At 38.0% G+C, this 24,394-nt stretch overlaps 1 protein-coding gene across 49 annotated transcripts in view; it reads left to right on the plus strand.

Moving 5' to 3' along the window:
• RIMS1 (regulating synaptic membrane exocytosis 1) overlaps positions 1 to 24,394 on the plus strand; it is a 305,873-nt gene that overhangs the window by 125,477 nt on the left and 156,002 nt on the right. For 46 of the 49 annotated variants that reach the window (XM_064412356.1, XM_064412355.1, XM_064412353.1 and 43 more), the window contains 2 exons: positions 19,716 to 20,056; positions 22,273 to 23,144. In XM_064412356.1, the coding sequence (XP_064268426.1) occupies positions 19,716 to 20,056; positions 22,273 to 23,144 (1,213 nt within the window). Of the gene's footprint in view, positions 1 to 16,217; positions 16,373 to 19,715; positions 20,057 to 22,272; positions 23,145 to 24,394 lie in introns of those variants that run through there. The other 3 variants (XM_064412406.1, XM_064412386.1, XM_064412378.1) reach the window with 3 other exon arrangements.

A 24,394-nucleotide genomic window follows, 5' to 3' on the forward strand; every position in this document is an offset into this window, starting at 1 on the left:
TGAGTCTGGATATAACCCATTTTTCCAATATGCTTCTGTGTGGCAGGTCTGATCACTGGAAATGAATTTGTAGTGTGCAGTGCTTTGAAGATAGAAATTAAGTAAAAACGCCGTTATTACTGTTGACTATCATAAGATGTGTGTACTTGTGTAGAATCAGACAGTTAATATACTCACCCAGCATTTATTCATGTGAGAGGTGGCCTAGCAATGAAGGTGGCATCTGTCAGACAGAACCCTGAATGTCATAATTTTGAGCTATTTTTTGCATGCTTCAGGTAAATGTATCCAAAATTAACACATCTATTTCTGGATGGAGAGCTGCATAACAATGTGCCATCTATTGGCAAACCAAGAGAGGTGGGTTTGTGTTTTGTCATTTGCAGTTTAAGTTGTGGTGCAAAAAAAAAATAGTGTGGAAGTGTAGAAAAATATTATCTGGAAGCCCTCCTTGGCTATGGAGGGCTAAAGACAAGGGAACACTTTACAAAGACAAACCAGACATGGAAATATTTCACATCATCTAAAGTTTAATCTAATTCACCCAGAAGAAAGAAGCCTTGATATCTCTTCTGACTGATACTCCAATGAAAGCTTAATTTTAGAGACTGTGGGCACTTTTTGTTATCTTTGTTTTTTTGGGTTTTTTTTATCCCTCCCTCAAAAACATTGAGGGAGAGCAGAGCAGCAAACATGCAGATGTCCAGGACTGTGTTTAGGCTCAGGAGATTTGAAGAAGCATGTTCTGTGGGATGCCTGAGGGGATATGGTGCACCAGCAGAGCTGACTGCTGATGTCCAAGCAGGGCTCAGTCAGAGCTAGTAGTCCTGTGGCAGCCCCTGATGGGATTTGTTTTTATCTGAGCAATGCATCTTCAGTTTTTTCAGCAGTGATGTGTTTGGGTATATTTAATTGCTAGAAGACAATAAATCTAGCATCATGTCCCTTATTTCAAACTGTGGTAACTGTGAAAAATCTTCTTGTAAAAGGATCCTATAAAATGGAAGATGTATTCTGATCATGCATCATTCTTCCCTAGAAGACTTGAACTTTTGGCAAACTAACTGAATCCCCTTGTTCAGCCTCTAAATACACTTGTTCCATGTGGTCACACACAAACCAGCTGCCAGCTCCCAGGCATATGAGAGTGCAGTCATTTAAGCTCAGGCTGATTTGACAGCCCAGTGTGTGCCCTTCAAGCCAAATGAATTCTTTACTTGATAATTTTTTTTCTTCTTGGATTTGTGTCATTCAGTCTGAATCATTGCAGTGCTCATTCATGTAAGATTCTTCTATGTGATGGGATTTTTACTGTGAGATGTGGGAGTTAGGACTAAGTATGACTCCTAATATTTAAAATGTTCATAGCTATGTACACTGCTGAGGCAAAACTGTTTGGTTTTAATAGTTACAAAATAACACAGGAATGCTAAATAGAACTAGATTTAGTAAACTGAATTCCTGGGCTATTCTGGTACCACAAAACCAGAGGTGTTTTAGCCAAAAAGGGATCTTACTGCAAAGAGAGATTCTGTAAGATTTTTGACCTATTATGCATTATGAGAAAACAACAAGTAGCTAAAAAAATTTCAAGAGAACAAAGTAATTTTGAGGGCTAAATGTAATCTGTGCTCTCTTGCTGTTTCTCTTTTTATCATAAATAACCTTAATCTTCATCCAGGATTAAAATTCAGTGTATTTTTAGCCATGTAATGTCCTAGATAAAAGACACTTCCATCTATGTTTCTATATATTTTCCATTCTGGAGCATTTTGTAATTTTACTTAAGGAATGGATACTTTCTGTCTATACATCTCCAGTGCTGCAATTAGAGAGGATGTAGGATAGTTTGTCATACAGATACCTAAGGAACATGGTTTTATTAAGCATAACTGAAGATAGAAGTGTATATTTTAAGCAAGGAAATCTATAGAAAAAAATTCTGTAATATTTTGTGAATTTTTTCAAATTCCTTTAATATAAGGACCCATTTGCAAGTCAGCCTTCCTATGGAGATAAATCAGATGTCTCTCCAAAACTATGGTTATAAAATAATACAAAGTATCTGTGACCAGTTGTTTAATGGCTGGTCAGGGATTAAATGAAAATCTGGACAAAATGTAATCCGAATTTCCTTAAAGAGCAGATAAAACCCAATAATTTTTTTAAATCCAGATTGAGCTTTCCAAAATCCTGTGTGTTATTTATGCTGAAGTTTAATCATGTACTGTGCAGTTTCAGTACTCCAGCTAAAACACCTGTCAAATAAATTACATGCAACAGGTTTATGGAATCCTTGGAGTTAAATGCTAATTTTTCAATAATCTATTACATTTGTTATTAACTTGTTCATAAAAAACAGGCTCCCATAGCAATACACTTTGAAGTGGTGAGTTTTGAGACAGTTATTTGAGATGCTACATTCTAAAAAGTTGAGTATTACTGAGAAGTGCAGATTAATCACAGGGATGAGCAGATGTTGCTGGGACTCTCTGGAAATAGATGAGCATGGGAATGATGCGGTGTTGTCATGACTGGAGGAAACTTTTGTATGTTGCTGGGATTTTAATACTGCTAGTGTTACTTTTTCTCTGCAACATGTGGTAAGTGATCACAGCTCATACCTGTGTATGCATCAGCAAAGTTAATCTTCCTACTTTTTCTTCTCTGACCAAATATCTTCTACAAACAGAGAGAGGGCAGTTCAAAGTTCATCAGGAAACTACTCTTAAGACCTTTGTCAGCCTGATAGCTTTACCCCTCAGGATTATTTGGATCAGTCCTTTTAGCTGTAAAGAAACATGCTTTTCTAGACTGTTTCAAGGACTCATCTTACTGCTTTTCTGTATGGGTCAAGAGACCACGGAGGCAGCTTCTTGCCCATGTAAATTTAATGCAGCAGAAAAAGGGAATTAAACTGATGAAGATTTAATCTACTTTATGTTTTTGTTTGGGTTTTTTTTTCCCTAAGCTTTCAGCATAGATATAAACATACTCTTGTGAATGTCCTGTGTTGCAGGTTATACCCCTTCATTCCATACCCCTGATGTTTTCCTAATCAACCACTGAGTGTTTAGTAGAGCCTAGTGCTGATGTTAGAGGAGCTTACCTCTTGGTCATTTGTGTAGACTATTAAAGAGGAGACTGGTGAAGTGTCCAAAGGAGATTAAGTCAACACATTTACCTGCCAGACTGAGTAGAAACCAGTTCCAGATGAGTAGCCCTCATATTATGAACACCCAGCTCATTATATGTTGGGTTTATGCTTTTGTAATACTTATGGGGGAAGATCAGCATGCCCCAGAGTGCTTCAGCTTGCTCTGAACTACACAAAATCAGCTCTGCATCTTTCTCAACTGTGGCTTCTGTTTAGCCAGATAGAGCCCCAAGTCACCAAGTGTCCTGCGAGGTACTGTGGAGTTTTACTGAGGCTCCCAGCAGCTGCCCCAGTCAGGGTGGCTCTCAGGTGATACCCACATTGCACCTTACAGCTCCACGCTCATATTTTGGAAATGTTAGGGCACTGAAGGTAGGAATGAAGGCCAGTGTTGAGGCAGTTGAATTCTACATCAGATTTTCATCAGTTACAGTAGGAAATTGTAGAGCAGCAGTGGTCTGTAGGCACATTTAGAAACCTATATTTAGTTTTGTTTCTGATGAAACTCTACACGCTCAGTCTGAATCTTCTGTGCAAACCTACGTGTTCTCTCCTCTACAGGCAACCTGACAATTCATGCACCAGCTGTTTTTTTTAACCTTTTGTCTCCTACATGAATTGACCTACTTAAAAGAGGGTGTGTGGTCTTACGCAGTCTGTGATATGTGGAAAGTTGTGAATATATTCCACTGGAGAGAGTTCAATCTGGATTTTTTCCCCTGCATTACAGACAGTCACTGACAAGCAAATGTTGTATATTATTGAAAATTGTACTAACCCACACTTAAATTTTCAATATTTTATTTAGGATATGCTTATTCATGTTAGAAAATTCTTTTCCATTTTTTAAGTATAATTCATAGGCCTATGAGGACCAAAATCTTTTAACTTTCTGACCATGCAATGAGACAGTCATAAATTCTTGTTGAAAATTTGCTATACACAGTTTTCAGATAATGAGAATGGTAGAGTTCAGCTGAGTACTCAGCTTCATAAAGATCAAGTCAGCTAAGGGAATAAAAAGCCTTAATCAAGGGTAGAATGTTTTAGCCTTCTTGAGGGTAAGATGGTGATTGGAGAAAAACAAGTTGGTCTAGTTGACTTAGGAGAAACTGCTTCTTTTTGCAAAAAGATGACAGGCAGCTAATTAGATAAAAGAGGCAGGTGTGCAGTTAGCCATGCAGCCAAGTCAAGGAGCAAGCCCAATGCTTCCAGCTATGCAAGTTTCAGGCAGGTTTGGCAGGCAGTCTTATGATAACCTAGTGTGTGTTTCTCAGAAACTGTGCTCCTGTTGTAACGCTAGAGAGGGATGTACACCTTCCAAAGTTACTGCAGCAAAAGCTTTATGGAGTGTCAGCATCTGTTGCACACTGCTAGGTTCAGTTCTCTCCAGACCATGTGCCTAAATTTCCAAGTTATCCATTGAAAAGAGAGTTGAAAGCTTGAAAAATCTGGCCCTCTATTTGCAAGGCCCACTGATAAATAGAAATTAATTCTTCAGTGACTGTAATTGCATGGAAAATAACTTGAATTTTAAGTCTCTTGATATGGAAGTTCATTACTAAGTTAAATTTGATTAAGAAGGCTGTTTAATCTGTCCATGCTGCTGCTGAAATGCATCCAGATGATTTTTTTTCTCCCATTGAAAACTATGAGGATAAATTTAAGATTCCAAGGCCTGTAGATGGGCTTTCAGTCATTTGTAAAAAGCTGTTATGCAGTTTGTTTCACAAAAACAAGATGTACACATTTCTTCATTTTTAAAGTCTTTTTAGAGAGGCTTCTGTGGTAGATTGACCTTGTCTGGCTCCTGGAGGCTCCAACAGGACAAGGGGAGAAAATAAGATGGAAGAGCTCATGGGCTGACATGAAAACAAGGAGTTGGTTCACCAACTACCACTGTGGGTTAAAGAGACTCAGCTTGGGGATGGTTAATTTAATTTACTGCCAGCTAAAATAGAGTTAGATTGTGAGAAGCAAAGACAAAACCTAAAATACCCATCTGCTCCTCCTTTCTTCCCAGTCTCAACTTTACTTCACTCCCAACTCCTCTGCCTGGTCCAGCCCTGTGGCACAGGCCATCAGGCAGGGGCTGGGACCAGTCCATAATAGTTCTGCTCCATTGCTCCCTCCTCCTCCAGCTTGGAGTCCTCCATGGGCCATATTTCAGGAAAAATACCTGCTCCCGTGTGGTTTCTCCAGGGGCTGCAGCTTCTATCAGGAAAACCTTCCCCAGCATGATCTTCTCTGCAGGATGTAGGGGAATCCCTGCGCAGGAACTGCAGTACTTCCTCCCCTAAACGCCTTCCTCCCCTCTTCCTTCCCTCACCTTGGGGCTGGCAAGGCCCATTTCTTTTTGTAGCTCTGCATATCATGGGATTCAGCTTGCCATGTTCTACTTAATCACCTTCTCTTCTGTGGCCATAAGTACCTGTAGTTACTGCTGTCTTCTGTGAGCTGCTTGGGTTTAATTCGTGGATTTATGCATGAAACAATAGCTTGTTTTCAGGGCAATTGACGCAGATTTTTAAAACATTACTTTGGAAGATTTCCTTTTTTCTTTATTTTCTATCCTTTATGCAGTCAGTGGCACATGGGTTGCAATTATCCTTATTCACTTGCTTTCATTTCTTTTTTTTTTCTCAACTTCTGTTAATTTTTCTGATTACAGTTAAATTTTGAAGCCATATGATGTCTGATGTCAGTTTTTGAGGCAGTGTTACAGGCGTTATTTCCATTATAAGCTAATTTATAATTAAATATTTAGTACGACAATAACATTGCACTTAGCATTCCACTGTTACATTATACATTGTGTAATAAATTAGAATCATACAAAAACAACTTTTATACACCATGTGGATGAAAACAAGTTAAATGATGATCACAGAGCTAACTGTAAACTCATATCAACATTAAATGGCTGTCTTTCTATTTTAGCCCCAGAAAGATCACATTTGGGGTTTCACTCTTTTAACATTTGCTTTTTAAAGCCACTCTTTCAGAAGTGCTAAATTATGGCTAGAAGAGCTTTCTGATGTGCAACACCTTGTATTACTTGTAAGTTGACTCTGCTCTCAAAACTCCTCTGACACGGTGCCCTGTGCCCTTTCAGTCAGTTGAGGCCTTTGGGTTTGTTTGGTAGGAGTCTGCATTTTTAGTGTTTTCTTAGATGATCATTGCCAAATGAAATCTCTAATTTTTGCCATATCTATATTATAAATGTAACTACCACAGTGTTTCTTGGCTAAGAAAATCACCTTTTCCTCCTTGCGTCTATTTTGGTTTTCTTTTTCTGTCTTTTAAGTATGTAACCTCTCTAGCATGTATTTTAACAGTAATTACTATTTCTTAGCAGTATGTCTTACAGAATATCTGAAAGGTATGTACTTTCTCAATATTTTTTCCTTCTTATTTCTGATAGCTTTCTGGGTGGCTGACTTTAGCTGCCCAGTAATTTCCTTTTTCAATTTAAATGTCACATATTATTGTATTAAATTAGTGCAAAGAGCTTAGATTCCTGTACTTCAAACAGCAAGGAAAGAGTGCATTGTTCAAGATTAATGTACTCTACAGTGATTCTTAGGCTTCTGTGTAATAAACATTTTGAGATGTCTAAGTTTAGCAAATACCATAAACATTTCAAAAAGAAAAGCTCCTTGTGCTTGCACAGCAAGGGACATGGCATAGTCTCAGCAACCTTTTCAAACAAAATGCTTGGATCTAATTACATAGTAGAGAGGAGGAGAAATACAGATATGTAGATTTAGAAGTTGAAGAGTCATTTCTGGTTTGATTTAATTTGAAGGACAGCCACTAAAATCATACAGAGAACTTGGTACTACAGTATGACTTAGGCAGAGCATGACATTCAGTGCAGATCTTAAACCTTTCAGTTCTGTCATAGTCAGCAAGCAGCAGATTCTTACAAGGGTAGCAATACTCTCATCACCTGTGCTCAGGGTAGAAAAATAGAGGACTCTTCTAGTGGTTGAATGTTAAACTTCAGAATAGGATTGTTTCTTTAAAATAAGCAGGTGGGAAAAAAGTGAAGGATTTGCAAATAAAGGACTGCAGTGCCACATGATTATTACAAAAGCTGCTGGATGTGCTTTGTTTGCATTTAGAGTTTTAGTGTCTCACAAGCAACCTGGATCTGTTTTCTGCTGTGCACTGTGGGTCCTGGTCAGCTCGTTTGTAAGGTGCTTTGTCACAGTGCAGGCTTACACGTGTATGTAGGCTTGGTAAGGTCTTATGCCAGCTCTGCCTGAAGAGATGTAAAGCTCACCTAAAAGCATTTCTCTTAAAAGACAAAGACAGCCCTGAATCCCCAAATGCCTTCTTTCTTTTCTGAAGAAAAGAAACTAAACCCAAACAAAAAAACCTTAAACCAAGAAAAGGAAGTAGAGTTTCCTCTGAAGTAAGTTTTATTTGCCCATATGACATCTCTGTTCCAAATGCAATAACTTTTGCTCTGTGACAACAAAACAATCCAATTTTATTGCTTTCCCAGCACACTAGTTTCCTCATAATCTCTGATATTTGTCCTACTTTCTCCCTAATGTGCATCTCTCAGTTTTTTATCTCAACTTGTTACCTCTCTATCTTTACTCTTCACCCTACTTTGAACATTTTTATCTCTTCACCTATGTCCTCTTGGACATTTGTTCTTCTTGGCCACCTCATCTCCCAAGTCTTCCCTTCTTCCGTGTACTCTTTTGTCTAAAGAACTGAAGAGGTTAAGAGAAAGTTATTAAAGACAACAGGGCCAGAAGAGCCTGACCTCCAGTAAACCAGTCGTATTTAAGCTGGGATAAACCACTGGTTTTAGTATAATCACCTAAACCTTACAGAGACAACCAGAATAAAACTAACCTTATAAATATGTAGTCTACTGACCTGATTTCAGTGCAAAGTTAAAATTAATTATAAACTCGAGAGAAATACAAAGCAATTATTAAACTCAGATTCTAGGAAGAGTAGATACTACTGAAATAATATATTCTTGAAAACCTCTCCCTGTGACTGTGGATGAGGGTGGAATTGTCTGATTTGTCTATTATGTCTGTTTTGGATTTAAATAACTGAAGTTGATTTGTTTGGCTGAGATGCTGAGATCATTCTGCTGGCAGTGTTACATAATGTGAATTAAAAAAGCTCAAAGATAGAGTCACAAGAACATGCAAGGATCAAATCAAAACTAAGAGGAACGGTAACTGAGCACAGAATGTTTATCACACATCTTGGTGAAAATGATCTTTGCAGTTCACAAAAGGGGCACAGTCTTTGAACCCAGCAGAAGGCTGATGTATCTGAAAGTTGTTTTTTGATACAGAATGTGATCAGAGGTACTCCTGCTTTCTGCAAACTCCATGTTTGTGTTTAGTCTTCAGATACATCAAATATGGCTGAATATTGAGCAAATATCAGTGTGCAGGAAAGGTGATCCAAGTTTAGGCAACAGCTGATAGACCTCATCAGCTCTGGAAGCTGTTGCTAAGGCAAAGCCACCTTCTACCAAGCAGGGAATAAGAAAGCCCTCTTAGTTGCTGACATGGTTCTCTTTCTTTTGTATAAGGGATCTAGCTGGCCGTTAAATTTAACTCCTGACACACACAGAAACCTGCAACTCACAAATGTCTTACCTGATGAAAAAGATTGCTTGCTTCTGTTGAACAGGCATGTGAGCACAAGTCCAGTTCATGGTCCCTGTATTTGTACCACCATGGAGTAGGCATCCCTCTATTTCAGATGATAAAGAGGCAAAATATCCTTAACTATTGCCTTTTCCCCAAATAGCCTTAAGTTGTCACTGCATTATATGCCTTTTATTTGTTTAGGAATTACAAAGCCTCTTTAAATATCTGAGAATATACAGGTAAGTGCAGAAGATCAGAATGGTTCTCCTCATCTAGCAAAGTTCTGATCTCAAATTTTAACCTGTTTTTTGTAACAGTATCTTCATCAGATAACAAAATGTCATTCCTGTTTGATTTTTCAAAGTGTATTGTTCTGCACTGCTTTACATCATCTTACTTTGTTGAAACTTCCCTCTTTCCCTGTGTGGCCTGCCAGTAGTATTGCAAATTCAGAACAGTAAACCTCTGATATTAATACTGGGTGTAGTCTGTAAATTTGCTGTCAACAATGTGCTGTTTAGATCAGTTAAAAAATTGCAATATTCTTACACTGGCACAAAATTCCTAGTGCATTTCCCTGCCCCATTTTCCTTTTCCTTATCTTTTGAATCTACCATATTCAGACCCACAGTTGTTTAACCCTTTTTCAGTCTCCCATAGTCTTTGCTTTCCTAAAAATCTACACTTTTCCTTACCAAAACCATTGTTTTCGCCAATTTTTTAAAAATAAATCTGAAATATCCACTCAAATTTGTTTTAGAGCACTGATATTCTCTCTTCCCCTTCCTCAAATCTTCCATCCCAGATTTACTGAGGTTCCTTTGTGCTCGAGCTTGGTAGCACAGATAGCACAGACTTAATCAACTTAGCCTCAGACTCTGCACCTGGAGCAAGAGGTGGGAGAATTAAAAGAAAGGACCATGGACATCTCAGAAGGTAGGATCAAAAAAGATGAAATTTAAAAAAAACTCAAACAACAAAAAGCCAAAAAACCTGTGTCATCCTTTTGGTAAGGGAGTAACTGCAAATCAGATGTTGAGCAAACTCACAGTATGTTGTGTTTCCTCAGGATACCTTGGTAGCTTTTTGTCTGAGGAGATCAGGTTGCTGAATATTGTACAAATAAAGTGTGTGTTTGTTTTAAACATATGAGAAGTTGCTGTAATGATATCAGTTGGAAGAATCTGCTTTCTGTAATTGTAAGGATTATAAGGATTATAAGCATATAATTATGCTTTACATAATTATAAAGATATAAGCATTTACATTCATAACAAAAAGTCAGGCTTAAGTATTTCTAATTATGTGAAAAAATATATAAACTTAAGGATAGATGGTGAAACCTAAATATATATATATAACATGTATAGGGCATAATCCTATTTGGTGCTTTGTCAAAATCCTACTGGGTGGTAGTAATTGTGCCAAATACTGAAGGTACCATATGATGCTCAACATGAAAAGCTCTGTCCAGCTAAATTAATTTACACCATGGTGCCTTTTTTTTTCCTGAAATGAAATATTTCACAAATATTAATTTGTGAGTTTTGCTCTTTCACTGAGAATTTATTTTCTTTCACTGAGAGCTTTTTTTTGTTTTCTTAAGAAAAGTTAAAACATGCAGGATCAATCTGGTGGAGATTTAAAATTATTTTGTTTAAGCTTACATTTCCAGGTTTATCTGGATTCTGTTTAGTACTGTTATCTTTATGTGATGTAAAAAAAAGTGTTTGTAACAGATCAAAAATCATTTCACATCTTTGTGCTCAGCCTCAGGAGGATTGTCCCAGACAGTGGTGTTGAGGCAGGGCTGTGTGTGGAGCTGCCCAGGCACAGGAGGAAACATATGCTTGGTGCCACTCTCCTCCCACTGTATCACTCACAAATTAGATGCCTAATTTCACAATCTGATTGCAAGGCTCTGACGGACTTATTCTAGGCTTTGTGTGGACTTGGGGGTGTGGGAGCTCTAAGAAAATTCAGCAGCCAGAACTTCTCAGCATAGGACTTGGTGGGGAACAGAGGAAAATTCTCTCTAAGCAGAGTTCATGTTCATAAATTGTGATTCTCTGTGAGTGGAAAGATGATCAATCCAAGTGAAGGTTTCTGTCAAGCTACATGGCAGAGATCTCTGCAATGAGATGATCCTGCAATATGTCAAAAGCATGTTTTTTCTTCTCCCAAACATTTTGTTCTTCCAAAGAGGATTTTGGCCATTTATTATAACTGACAGATCCAAATGTGCTGCACATGCTCCCTTATGTTCCTTTGGCAGCTTGTTACATCATCCATAAAAATCTTTGTCCTAGCATGATTGTCACTCTGCTGTATTTTCAGCTCATTCCCACCAGGAGTGTTCCTTAACTGCCAGCCATTCTCTGTTGCCTTCTATCCCTATTTAGAGCCAGTAATAATCCTCCTCTTCCTCACAGCCCCTGAGTTTTTGCATCATGTCTTCATAGTGCTCTGTTAGTCTGAGCTCCAGTGTCTCTTCCTGTGGATCCAGGCAGTGTCTGTAAGCGTTGCTCCTTTCCTGTGTTCATTTTCCTTTCCCCTGAATTGCCTCTGCAGACAGAGGTGTCACCAGAGATCTCCAGGTGACCCCATGCTCCTGCTGGCTGTCAAGGCCAGTATGTTCTTCTCATGAACTCAGCAGTGATAAGCATTGCACAGGTTGGGAACCTCAAATACATGTTTTAGGTAGACAATCTCTCAAACCTAGAGGGGATGCCGTCAGCTGTGCACACCTTACTTCAGCACAGGATAGAGACCTAATCTCTGCAATCTCTGGAGATGTGTGCATATATATATGAGTGCATATATATACACAGACAGACACATATATTCTATAAATATAAAACAACTTTGTTCTCACTATATCATATTGGAAGTTTTCCAGCACTCAGCCACTCCACCAGCTTTTGGTAGAAGTAATCTTAAGCTCATGGATAGCTGAGGAAGTAGCTCTGTTCATAGCTATGTTCATACATCATGGGGTCTACTCTGTGAAGAAAATGGGTCAGCATGCTGTGGGCTTTCCACAGTCCCTCCTGTGAGCCCAGAGCCTCTCCACTCAAATGGTCAGGTTATATGTATGGTTTGCTTTAGGGCAGAAACCTGCGTAAGATAGTGAGACGAGAAAGAGGCAGGCCTTCTAGTAGTAAAGTATGTAACACAGCTGAAGAACAATAAGGCTGTTATCAGTGCTTTATTCGTTAGAGTTTCACAGAGTTTTTGATGTTTGAATGTGCCTCTGGAGATCATCGAGTCCAAATACTTGCCTAGAGCAGGTCCAAGTAGATCAGGTTGCCAGGACTGTGTTCTTTTGGGTTTTGAATGTTTCCAAAGATGTAGAATCCATAATGCTATTTTTAATAATTTTAGTGTATCATTGAGAATAAAAAAAATCAAAATTTATTTAATGTGTATCAATTCCCCTATGACCTGCACCACTTGTTTTCCTTTCCATGAGATTTTTATAAATAATGATGTGTATATATATATAAGATGTATTATGTAAAAGAAGAGCATAAAAGGATAAATAATGGTGCTGTAAGGAAAGCTCCCACAGAAATGATGAACATACCCATCCACGATTAAAGACAGTCTTGTTCTGAGCATTTCTATATTTTTACTGCAGTTTGTAAATGTAGAAGTGGATAAACAGAGTTGTCTCTGTTTTATGAATAGCAACTAAAACTTTGTCAGTCCTGACTGTAAATCTGTTTTATGCCATTTATCTTATTTTGTCTGATTTCTGTAATGTTAAAAAAAAATGTGTTCTATGTGTATCTGTAACTATGGGAACCATGCAGCAATTAAGAGGAGTACAGCTTCTGTGGCTCATCAAGGCAGCCAAATGTTCAAATAGATATACAAAACTTTTTAGGTTTTTTTGGAAGAAGGTTAGAAGAATACAAAAAAATTATCTGTGAGATAATAATTTCTAGGGTAACTTAAGGGTCTGTGAAAAATGGAGATTGATGTTACAGAAAATGTGACTAGCAATTCATAGCTACTATGTTATCAGAAGAAACCAAAGGAAATTCAGGCCAGAGAAATAAAGTTGTAAAAGAATCTAAGCTATGAGGAAAGAGACCAAAGCTATAGTCTTTTCTTTAGAAGATCACACTGTAACTATGCAATGCAGTTTTGGTGGTATTTGTTAATACTAATTTCTTTGAGTAGCAGATTTAGAAAAGAACTTTCAGGGGAAGAATATTTAAATTACTGTATGTAAATGTGTTGGTGTGAATTTTTGGAAACAACTGCTGCCTTCACCACTAGTGATTTTGTTTTCTTCCTTGAGCTCCAATGATATTCTCAGAGAAGTACATTGCTATAGTGTCTGGAACATGGCAGTGTGCTGTTTTAGAGATGATATTTCATATTGTTACTTTATAGTTGCCCAAGTGTCTGAGTTCCAACACTCAGTTTGCTGCAGGATTATTCTAGTTATGTTTGATTTCTGGGAAAGTTGTCGGCAGCTTTCTGAAAGATTTGCAACAGTAGCTGAAAGATTTTGGCAGAAGTGCATGTGAAGAAAGTGAGGTGTTTTTTCTTGTCTTAAAATGACTAGTAACATTGTTGCTAACAGCAATGGCAATAAAGCTAGCATGAAATGCCCTTTTGGTGTTAACTCCTTGAATCACTGCTCCACTGCATCTCTTCCCTCTCCTACAGGCAGTTTTTAGCTGTGGATTTAGGAACCTAGTCCAGGAACATGATTAGGATCAGTGCATGAACTGTGTGCTCAGTTGCCTAAAAGCAGGCATCCGATGCCATTTTTTATGCCTGTGTACATAAGACACGTACATGTGGCTGTCACATGGGACCTGACTCCTGTGGCAGCGGGCTGGGACATGCTGACTTACTGCTGCAGGCACTAGGCTCTCATTAGACACAGGATTTTATTTAATTTCACTGTTTCTAGGTGAAAGTGAGTTGACTCTCTTTGGCTGGAGATCTAAATGCCTGACATGCCTATAGTCATTTTAGTGCAGACAGAAACAATTTAGGGATCTTACTTCAATCCTTATTTGTACACATAGAATCTCATTTGAAAATGTAACATCTCAATTAAGTGAAAGGCAAGCAGAAAAAGAGTAGGAGGTGCAGTCTCTTGTGCAAGTGGAGAATTCTGGTAAAGCAGACTTCTAAACATCCCTCCTGGAAGCTTGTAAATGGCACCATAGGCTTTAAGGCAACAGGTAGTTCTGTGAGCAGCCTCATTTCCTATGAACATGTCTTGTGGTTGAATTGCCATGTCAATTCTGTGATACCAAAAGAGATTGCACCAATTAAATATTTATAGGAATTTTATAGAGCTGCACGTTTTATGTAATTTTTAAGAATATAATGACCTGAAAACTTCCATGCCTCTGCAATTTTTTTATTGCATGTGTCCAATGGGGTAACACATTATTGTAGGGCGTGGGCAGAAAATAGGGAAGAGCCCAATCAGCTGTCTGCAAAATTTTCCTTTTCTTGCCAAACTGGAATAAAAAGATCTAGCTGAAAACCTAAGTCCTGAAGAAAATCTGCTCTGGAAGAAGCAGATTCCATAGGAATGGAAGAACAGAGTACTAAATTAAAATGGCTTTTTTCACTCTCCTGAAATGCCTGAGCCCTGTATGTCTGATGACCATCAGCATGGGCTGATGTGGTCCTTTACCTGATTGGAGAGGTGGGCAGCAGAGAATTTGCATAGTCCTGTTGAACACTTCAGTCTAGAGGGAGGCTTTAGAAAAATCCTCAAAAAATCCTTTCTAAAAGGCTTTAGAAAGAACCTAGACTCCTCAGTTGCTTCTATACTAATAACTTAAACATAATCTGGGACTATTCCCAAGTTTTAGAATATCAGTGTGAGTAAACTGACACAAGGCTACTTGGCACACTCTTGGTCTTCTGCCTTTAGCATTTTCTTATCAGCTTTTGCTGGGAGGTGGGGAGTTGGAGTGTTCTGTGGTGCACCTCCAGGAAGCAACTTGTTTGAAGTCACCTTGCTTTGAAGTAGAGCAGAGATCCTGGCCAGATACTGATTATTATGTCATTTGGCTTCAGTGCTCAAAAATGTGTCTGTGCTAATCTAGTGTGCTAGTATTGGTGTCATTTCAAGATGTAGTTTAATGGGAGATGCTGAGACAGTGCTGTAGGTAAACATACCCTTATTCCCATTTGCCTCTGTTTCTGGTTGCATGATTTCACTACTCATCATTCCCTCCATGAAAAAAATAGACGTGACAGAGAATGAAACCAGTTTAAGAAAATACAGATAAGTTTCTGCAATGTTTTTAAATACAAGTGGCTCCTGGGAGAACCTGACCACCAAGGAACAGTATACAAGTGAGAGTGTGGCACAGGGAACCTTCCTGTAAGCAAGGAAGGGAGAGAACAAACCCAGACAGGAGGAAAGGAGAATAAGAGAGGAGGGAGTTGGGGAGAAGACCTTCCCTTTTGCTGAGCAGGAGCTATTGGATGCACTCAGCTGTCTGTACATTTTGAAAAATACATTTAATGTAAACTTGGACTCATGATCACACATTCATTAGAAAGGCAGAGTTATTTATTTATTAAGATTTTGGACTAATGTGAGTATTCAAGCAGATTTTCAGCTTTATTTGTATTTTAATGGAGTGAAGCGAGCGCGACATTTTAGCTAAGATTTTATTACAGAAATCATTTTGATATAGCAGAAGAGATAAATGCAATGCTGTATAATAACTTCATGGTTTGCTGCATGTTTTTATATTATCTCAGAAACATTAAGTGGTGCATAATTTAACTTAATTTTGTGAATGAAAATTTTGTAGGAGGTAATTGTTATCATTTCTTCTCTTTGACTTTAAAGACATCAGTTGTAGGGTGATGGCAGAGCTCTGCTGAAGTTAATGGTGCCTCAGGCAGTGAAGAGGGTCTGCCTAATTGGATCTGTCAGAAATAACTAGTGTCTTCCAAAAGTGCATAGAAGGAATGTAAATTAAATCAACAACCTGAAAAAATGTTGTGTGTACAAGGTTTATAATTAAAGTAGTGTGAAGGTTCAGTAAGGAATAGCTTGTGGCCTGCTCTGTTAGCACACTTGTTACCTAATTTGCTGCACAGGGATGAAGCAGGATGCATGGGAGTCATCCTAACTGTGGGATTTCAATTTCTAAACTCAGGAAGCATAAAGGAGTGTGCTTCTTATGGACTCTCCTTAGAATCTGGGCTTGGGTGAAGGATTTGGGGAACTTGCTCTGACCTCAGTCTGAGTTTTGCCTGGCATGTGTCACATAAATTTGGTATAGCTTTTGTGCCCCCCACAACATGACTTTAGCCTACCAGTGCATGTTTGGAAGTTTCCAGATTTGAATTTGGAAAAAAAGCCTTTTTTCTGCATCTTAAAATGCAGCTTTGAAATATGTAATTATGTAGAATTGTTCTTATTTTTGTAACTGAAAATACTTCTTCTGTGTGTATAGTTATATATATTTATTCCTTACTATGGGCTCTTTCAAGTTGGAATTTCATGTTGTGTTAGTACAGGAATACTGTTCCTCCTCATTGTGGATCACATTCAACAGTACCTGTAAGAGTAAGTTTGAGGAATATTTTTTCTGTGAATGAAATACTCTGTATTCCACATGAAGGCAAGCATGGGATCCTTCTAGCATGTTTTCACGCAGCCTGTCAAGTTTCCACATGAATCTGTGTGGGAACTGTTGACCCACATGTGCTGAGTCCTGTGTGTGCCACTGGTCTTTTTTGTTATGCAGCAGTAAAGCTCAGAACCCTTTGCTATGCTGTGAAAATGCACCTTTTTCCAGAGCCGTGCACATGAACCCTTTGAATGAAGCACCCCCTTTTACTGGCTCTTTTTAATAGCTTCACATGTGAATTTGCATTGACATGTGCAAGGATGCAATAAACCAGAAACAAACCCAGAAACAAAAACCAGACTCTGGATGTCTTGAATGACTTACTGCAGCACTTCATCAGAGCTCACTGTCCAGAGGAGAGTAAACAGAAACTATTTTTGAAGTGACAGGCCAGAGTAAAATTGTCTTACACTCTTCATTTTACTGATGCATCGCGTGGAGGTCCAGAAGCCACATTAGAGAACTGTAATCCTTCATCAGAGCATTTGTTTGGTTGCCTAACATCTGTGGATTGTTAAGATAAGTTATTACACAGACCTGCTTTAGTTTAGATTAGTTTGGACCACATCCCAGTATATTCAATCAGGATATAATTCCTGCATGCTGCTGAATTGCTTGCTCCACATACTTCTCTAAAAATGTTTTTCAATATACAGTTTTGTCACTGAAACTCTTCTGTCACCTCAATTTTTTGATTATTTTTTCCTCTCAAAGAAGAGCTTTTATTATTTTTCCTTTTGGACCGAATAGATCTCAAGGCGACTGTAGCATTTTTAAATTCCTGAAGAGATTCCTAAACATGGGTGGTAGTATAGCTTCTATGTGAGTATAATACAGATTTCCTATGTGTGTACTCTGTGGTCATTGGTATGTATTGTGTCCAAGATGCAGAGTTTAAAAATAGCTGTAGGAAAATGGGTTTTTATTTACTTGTCTAGTATTTCTTCTTTCAGTATTCTGTATTTTTCCGAGTCTCTTTGTGCATTAGCTATTCTTATTTGTTTGCATCTCGTAATATTTTGCATAAAATTATTTACAGTATCAAGAGTGATTATGCAAATTAACAGTATTTTCTTGAAGTTTATTACATAATTTATACATATTTAAAATTATTGAATACATTAAGTTGTAAAGGAAGTGTGTTACTGGGCTTGCATACATACACATGCAATTTAATTAGGATAATTAACTTTTACTTAAGTATTCCTTATCCTTTAAACAAACTCTAGTTGATTCATTTTTTTATTAACATTTGCTTCAGGTAATGACATTATTTTTAGTGACCTTGGTTTATAGCATAGATTGACATAGATTTTATACACAGACACATTTGCATGCACACTTTTGCTGTCTAATGAACTAACAGCTGTGGCAGATCCTACAAAAGCATTTTAAAATGTGGCTTTTTTTTCCTTTTCGCCTTGCTGGCTTTTTTGAATACCTGTAATAATAATCTGATAGACTAAAATTCTGTTCTATTTAGAATACATAGTGTAATAAACTGAATTGCTGGTTTTCAAGGTGTACGAGATGAAATAAATTAGACATTTTGGAATCAAGGGGTTTTTTTGTTTTTTAAAGGTCTAGAATTTATCTTTGTCAAAGTTGCTGTTTCTATTATCCTACTGAGTGTTGTTTGTTTTTATCATGATATATGTTTATGCCCCTGTTGGAATAACTGTAGCTTTTGATTAAGGTTGGGTCTTTTTTAATTGAAGTATTAATAGATACTTTATTATCCTTCTTAAAAGGAAGAAATATAACAGTCAGCTTTGATAAAGGTACAATCCTGACAGGTTGGATGTCTTCTCTTTGTGGTTTGGTCAAACAGTGCAGGAATGAACTTGGAAGTTCTGATGTAGTTTTCAGACCTACAAAGATAGTCTATTCTAGAGTGTTTTAAATAAATGTTAATTATTTTAAATATGTGAAATGCCTAAAGTTTTTATTGTGCCTTGTAAGCCATGCACTACCTCCACAGGCCAGAGAGTAAAAGAGCTCAGTAACAGAACTTTGTCCTGTTTCTTCCATTAAGTGGGTTTTTCTTCTGCTTTTTAATTTTAAGCAGTGTACAATTTTGTGACTGTTGCATCATTCCTGTGTTTACACAAAATAATTCAAGCATATTTTTCCTTCCAACTTTTGTCATTCTTTTTGGCTTCCTTGCAATTTTACCCATTCCTGTATACTTTCCATATTAAATTAAAATATTTTCTTTACTATTTTCCTTAATAATAATCAGCTTTGTTTCCTCTCATCTCTATTTTTATTTCTGACAAAAAAATCCTCTCTCTTCTACATCCTTCATACATTTTGCCTATTTTTTCTCCTTTCTGAAAACTGCTTTTCTCTTTGTCTAAAATTTTCTTAAATTTTCACATACTTTAGTCTTGATTAACTATTTATTTTTCTCTGGAGAGTTGCTCCAGTACATAAGACTGTCTCTACAGTATACAGGCTGGAAACATAGTCTTTCTTTGATGTGTGTGCTCCTGTGTATGTGTGTGTAAGGAATTAAACCCCCCACTTTTTTAAAAAAAAATCCTAGGCACACAACTTAATTGTGATTTACCAAGGCACATGTTTGTTAATTTATTATTTGCAGCTATCATTCAAAGAGATAATGATGATAATTTGCAAGTAGTACAACATATGGTACTTTTGCATTCTTTTCATTGATGTATTTAGTTTTCTGTTAGTAGATTTCTTAAGGTTTTACTTTACACCTGTAAGTAATTGCAGTAGGCATAGCTAAAATCATTCATGGAAATGAATTTATTTGCAGGATAATGTTATTTAATGTGAGAGAATTAATTCACAAGAAAATACCCTGTCAATTTTCTGTGACCACTGAAGTTGGGAGTTAGCTGGGCAGGACACTGCTGCCTGAGGTACAAGTCCTGTTTACTGTCTGGTGGGCTGGTCTGTCCTGACAGCGATCCACACCAGTGGAAAAATCCCAACTCACTCCCCGCTGCATCAACCCTCCCAACAAGCACTGCTCATGGTGTCTGTTCAGAGGAGAACTAGGGCTGGGCTGAGGGAGGATTGCCACAGGTAGGACTGATGTATGTTGAGAACACATTTTGGAGAAGCTTGCATAGCATGTGCCTGTAGGATGCTTGGCTCTGGCCAGTGAGCAGCATGTTCTGGGTCCTGTCATGAGCACCAGCCTCACTAGCTCAGAGAGCCAGAGGTCGTACCTGCTCGGCGGTAGTGAGCATGCATTCCGGGCTCTGGGAGGCAGCTGCACTGACTCTTCTTGTTGTCTTCAACTAGGTTATGTGGGTATGCAATTTATGTCGAAAGCAACAAGAAATCCTAACGAAATCTGGAGCGTGGTTTTTCGGAAGCGGACCGCAGCCGTCGCCCAGCCAGGACGGGACGCTGAGCGATACGGCGACGGGCGCAAGCTCGGATGCACCCAGAGAAAAGAAAGCAAGACTTCAAGAGCGATCGAGGTCACAGACTCCCCTAAGTACAGCAGCTGCCTCATCACAGGAAATCTCTTCTTCCAGTGTGCAGCCTGACCGTAGGAAAGGAGCAGAAGTGTCACAGCCAGCTATGGGCCCGGACCAAAAGCAAGCTTCAAGGTCTAGAAGTGAACCTCCAAAAGAGAGGTAATGCTTTCTGTCTAGATACAGCCTGCAATGCTAAATGCTAGTTCAGCTGGGCCTTCTGTACGTTTACCACTGTGCAAAAACAAAGAGTAAGTTGATTTACTCACCAGGGAAGGATAAATTTTTGTTAGCAAATACATTGTCTATTTTGGTCTGTGCAACAAAAATGAGGAAAAAAAAGTATTTTGTGGGTATTCCTATATACTTCAATGCATTTTAATGTACATTTTGAATATAGAATTATTAGTTAATTATTTAAAAGTAGGTTACTTTTAAATTTTAAATTTGACTGGTATTTTAAAGTTATTAAGCAAAGAGCAAGCCTTTAGCATTCTTGAGTTTTTAAAGCAGCACTCTCCTGAAAAATCCACACCTAAACAATCAGAAAACACCCTGTGGAATTCTTTCAAATAACCTTATTTTTTATCTTGTCATCAATAATATTTCCAGTTTTATTGTTAGAAATAATACAGTTCAAAGACCTCATTTATGTGTGTGAAGTTAACATTCATGTAGAACAGCAATAGTACCATCTTGAATGCAGAGCAAGCTGTTTGCAAGAATAAAGCAACCAGAAGCAAACTATTTTAAATGAGTTAAAGAGGTAATTCCTGAGCTGCATTCCGTGTGATGAATGGGTTGAGGAGTAGCAAATCAGGAGAGGCTAATGCAATGAAATACTTGCTGTTCCTTTGGCTGCTGCCTGGCAGATGGCAGAGCAGTTGAGGAAGGAGCCTGTGACAGCAAAACAGGAGTCTGCCATAGAAGATTCTCCAGATTCTGGCCAGAATGGTTGATGATTTTTTTTCCCCCTAGCTATTGGATCTGAAAATTGGTGATGAGCAGTGGCTAGTAACTTACTGTATGGGTGAGATCTGTCTGGGTTTAACTATATCAAATTCAGGTTAGTGTTACAGATATGTATTGTCTAAGTGATGCTCTCCCATAATTCTGTTGACTTTTGTCCCTCAACACAGGGAAGGCCCCTGGAGCAGCTGTAGCTTCTAGGGCAGGAAAACACTTTAGATTTCTGCTTTGCTGTCCAAAATTGAGATGTTCATATCAGTTATACAAAATTAGTGTTGTTTACTTGTCACTGAGAGTTTCAAATGACTTCCAAGCATTCAGATTAAAGACTATCTATAGTAAGCTCAGGTCCCATTAATTACCAAAAACTCTGGAGGAACAGGAGATGGGGGAAAAAAAAAAAAGAAGGGAGCTTAATGTGGATGATGTCCAACTTTGTTCTTTGTGAGGGTCTTGGATATGTAATCCAAAGATGTGTCAGTTGTGGAAGGGAAGATTCAGTGCCACAGAACATAGTCCTAGTGACTTTGTCCTGGTGTGCATTCTTCTCAAATACACTGTATGGCTGTGTTCCTCCTTCTTCAAAATCAATGGATTTGTATGTGAACTGCTAAATGAAAGGGCAGTTGGAATGATGAGAGAAATAAAAATATCCAGCATAAGGGAATGTTATGATTATTTGGCTTGCTTATTGGCTTGCAGAATATGAAAGAGAAAAAAAAAATCATGCAACTTCATTATTTATTGTTTTGTACTTATGTCTGCATAGAGAAATAAACTTCTCATCCTCTTTTATTACTGGAGAAAGGAATACCATTAATTTATCTCAAGCAATCAATTTGCTTTCCATTGCATGCTTCTGAAACTTTTAAAGTTTCAAAGATAAATCAAACTAGTTTAAATATTATTTCTGGATATATTATCTTTTGCATTTTTTTATATCTACATTACTTCTTTCTGTGATATCATTGTGGTAGATACTCCATTTGGTGGTATTTATATCTATGCTGTCAGGGCACTTGAAGTGAATTGTGTGGTTAGGCTGTAACTCTCATGACTGCTGCCAGAAAAATGGAGAACATACTCCAGTACTCTGTCATAATGCTGCAGTTACAAAGACAGCTCTGGGTCTTCTTCCTTACGTGGGTAAATTATGCATGTCAATATTCTGATTTGATTTTACTCATTAATTGGACCATTCATAATTTATGTTTTTGTGAATTTGAAAGTGTTTGCTATTGGAAAATAAAATTAAGATAGAAGGATTAATAAATTTAATTTGTAGTAATTTCAGTATTTTCTGTTTTGCCATAGCTTACCCTGGTTTTGAATTTGTTTTCCATAACTGTATGCAAGTATTTCTATTTTCCATTCAATTTTTCATATTACTGTACTCCTTTTCATTGCAGGAAGAAGGCAGTATTGGTTTCTGACCAGAATGGCAAAGGCGTAAAGAGTGAGCGTAAGCGTGTGCCAAAATCCTCACTTCAAAAAGAAGGACCAACAGATGACAGGGAGCGTAAAGAGCGGCATGAAGGTAGAAGGCTGGAGAAAGGCAAGTCACAGGATTACCCAGACTTGCCAGAGAAACTTGAGGAAGGCAAAGTGCCTGATGATGACAAACAAAGGAAGGAAGATGAATATCATACCCGTTACAAGAGTGACCCCAATCTGGCAAGATACCCTGTAAAACCACACCCTGAGGAGCAGCAGATGCGCATGCACGCCAAAGTTTCTAAAGCACGACACGAGAGAAGACACAGTGATGTAGCTTTGCCACACACAGAAATGGAGGAAGCGGAGGTACCTGAGAATAAATTAGGAAAACGCTCACAATTACAGGGAACTCAGGACAGAAAATCTCTTGTGGAAACTCAGAGGTCGTACTCTATAGACAGAACAGGTGATGTAAGAATTTCTGTTTCTAAACAATTAACTAATCATAGCCCACCAACTCCCAGGCATAGTCCAGTTCCTATAGAACACGTAGAGTACAAGAACCACGATTCCTTTATAAAACAGAGCCGCCTTGATCCTAGCTCTGCTATTCTCATGCGAAAAGCAAAGCGGGAGAAAATGGAGACCATGCTAAGGAATGATTCCCTTAGCTCTGACCAGTCGGAATCAGTGCGGCCATCCCCTCCAAAGCCTCATAGAGCAAAAAGAGGCGGAAAGAAAAGGCAGATGTCAGTTAGTAGCTCAGAGGAAGAAGGGGCATCAACACCAGAATATACTAGCTGTGAAGATGTGGAGATAGAAAGTGAAAGTGTCAGTGAAAAAGGTAAGGACTTTTCTGTGTATTCTGCACATGGCCATGATTTGGGGAAAAAAAAAAATCTGTATTTTTCTCTCTCTTTTCCTCTTTTTAATCATACACTTTTTCCCCTTGCCTTTCTTTTTTTTGCCAACTGAGAAGTGTCTTATACCTGATTACATGTGCTTTACAATGTTTCCTTTTACAGTCTTAGATGAGGTGGTTACAGGTAGCATCAGCTGATGAGTTTCCTTTTCATTCTCTTCTCTCTTTCACCTGGAAGTGACAGAATTCAAGGATTCTAGTCTACTCTCTTGATTATATCTGTACTCCTTTGGTCATTACTTCATTCTTTTGTCTGTACGTAGAACAGTTTTTTGTGGATGGATTGAAGTTAAAAGTGATTTCTGTAACAATCAGAGGAGACCATTATAAAGCATCATAAGATACGAAAATTTTTACTACATTTAATAAAATATCAAACAATCTGCCAGAGTTCATTGTTACTAAGGACAAGTAGATACGGGGCAAAGGGAGTGTTATGTAGAAAAGAAATGAGAATTGACAAAGATGTTGTCTAGATGAATTTTCTCTTGAGCTAAGAAGTATGTTTAAAGCCTGTTATTTCGGTTTGTCTTCATCTGTTGATGGTAACACTCAGCAGCAAGGAGGAAGTTGGAGTACACTGTGTGCTTTTAAACAAAGCCTTTCTTCTGGCTGAAGAAGTTAATCAAATTTAGGAACTGTAAGCAGATAAAATAAGCATTGTCATAAAAGACTGTGGCAGAATTTAGCAACAGTCTTATAATCCTGCTTTGTCTCTAGGTGACAGTACAGTGAGCTGAAAGCTTTCTGTGTCTTTGGCTTTTAGCTCCTTAGTTTAACTATCTGTGTCTGTACCTTGGAAGTTTCTTGCTGAAAATGCCAAAGGCTTATCTGCATTGCCTTTTAGTTTCTGGCAGTTTCCTGATGTGTCTGTGATTCATATATGCTAACCTGTCTGTCTGTCTTTATCTGTTGTGGTCTCCTAGCATCACCTAAAGCTCCAGGAGTACATAGCAAAGATAGCAGATTTCTCTCCTATCCCATCTGAAGAGCTGCTTGTTTTAACTTTCTAAGCATGAGCTTTTCCATTCAAAATATGGAAACTTGCTTTTCTGCTCATTTTTAAGGAGGAATCATATTCTGAAAGGTGGTGATCATATTCTAAGGAGATGATCATATTCTGAAACTTTATTCCAGATTCCATTCAAACATTAGAAAAACCTCACTTATTT

The sequence above is a fragment of the Passer domesticus genome, chromosome 3, assembly GCF_036417665.1.
Source record: "Passer domesticus isolate bPasDom1 chromosome 3, bPasDom1.hap1, whole genome shotgun sequence".
Taxonomy (NCBI): Eukaryota; Metazoa; Chordata; class Aves; order Passeriformes; family Passeridae; genus Passer; species Passer domesticus.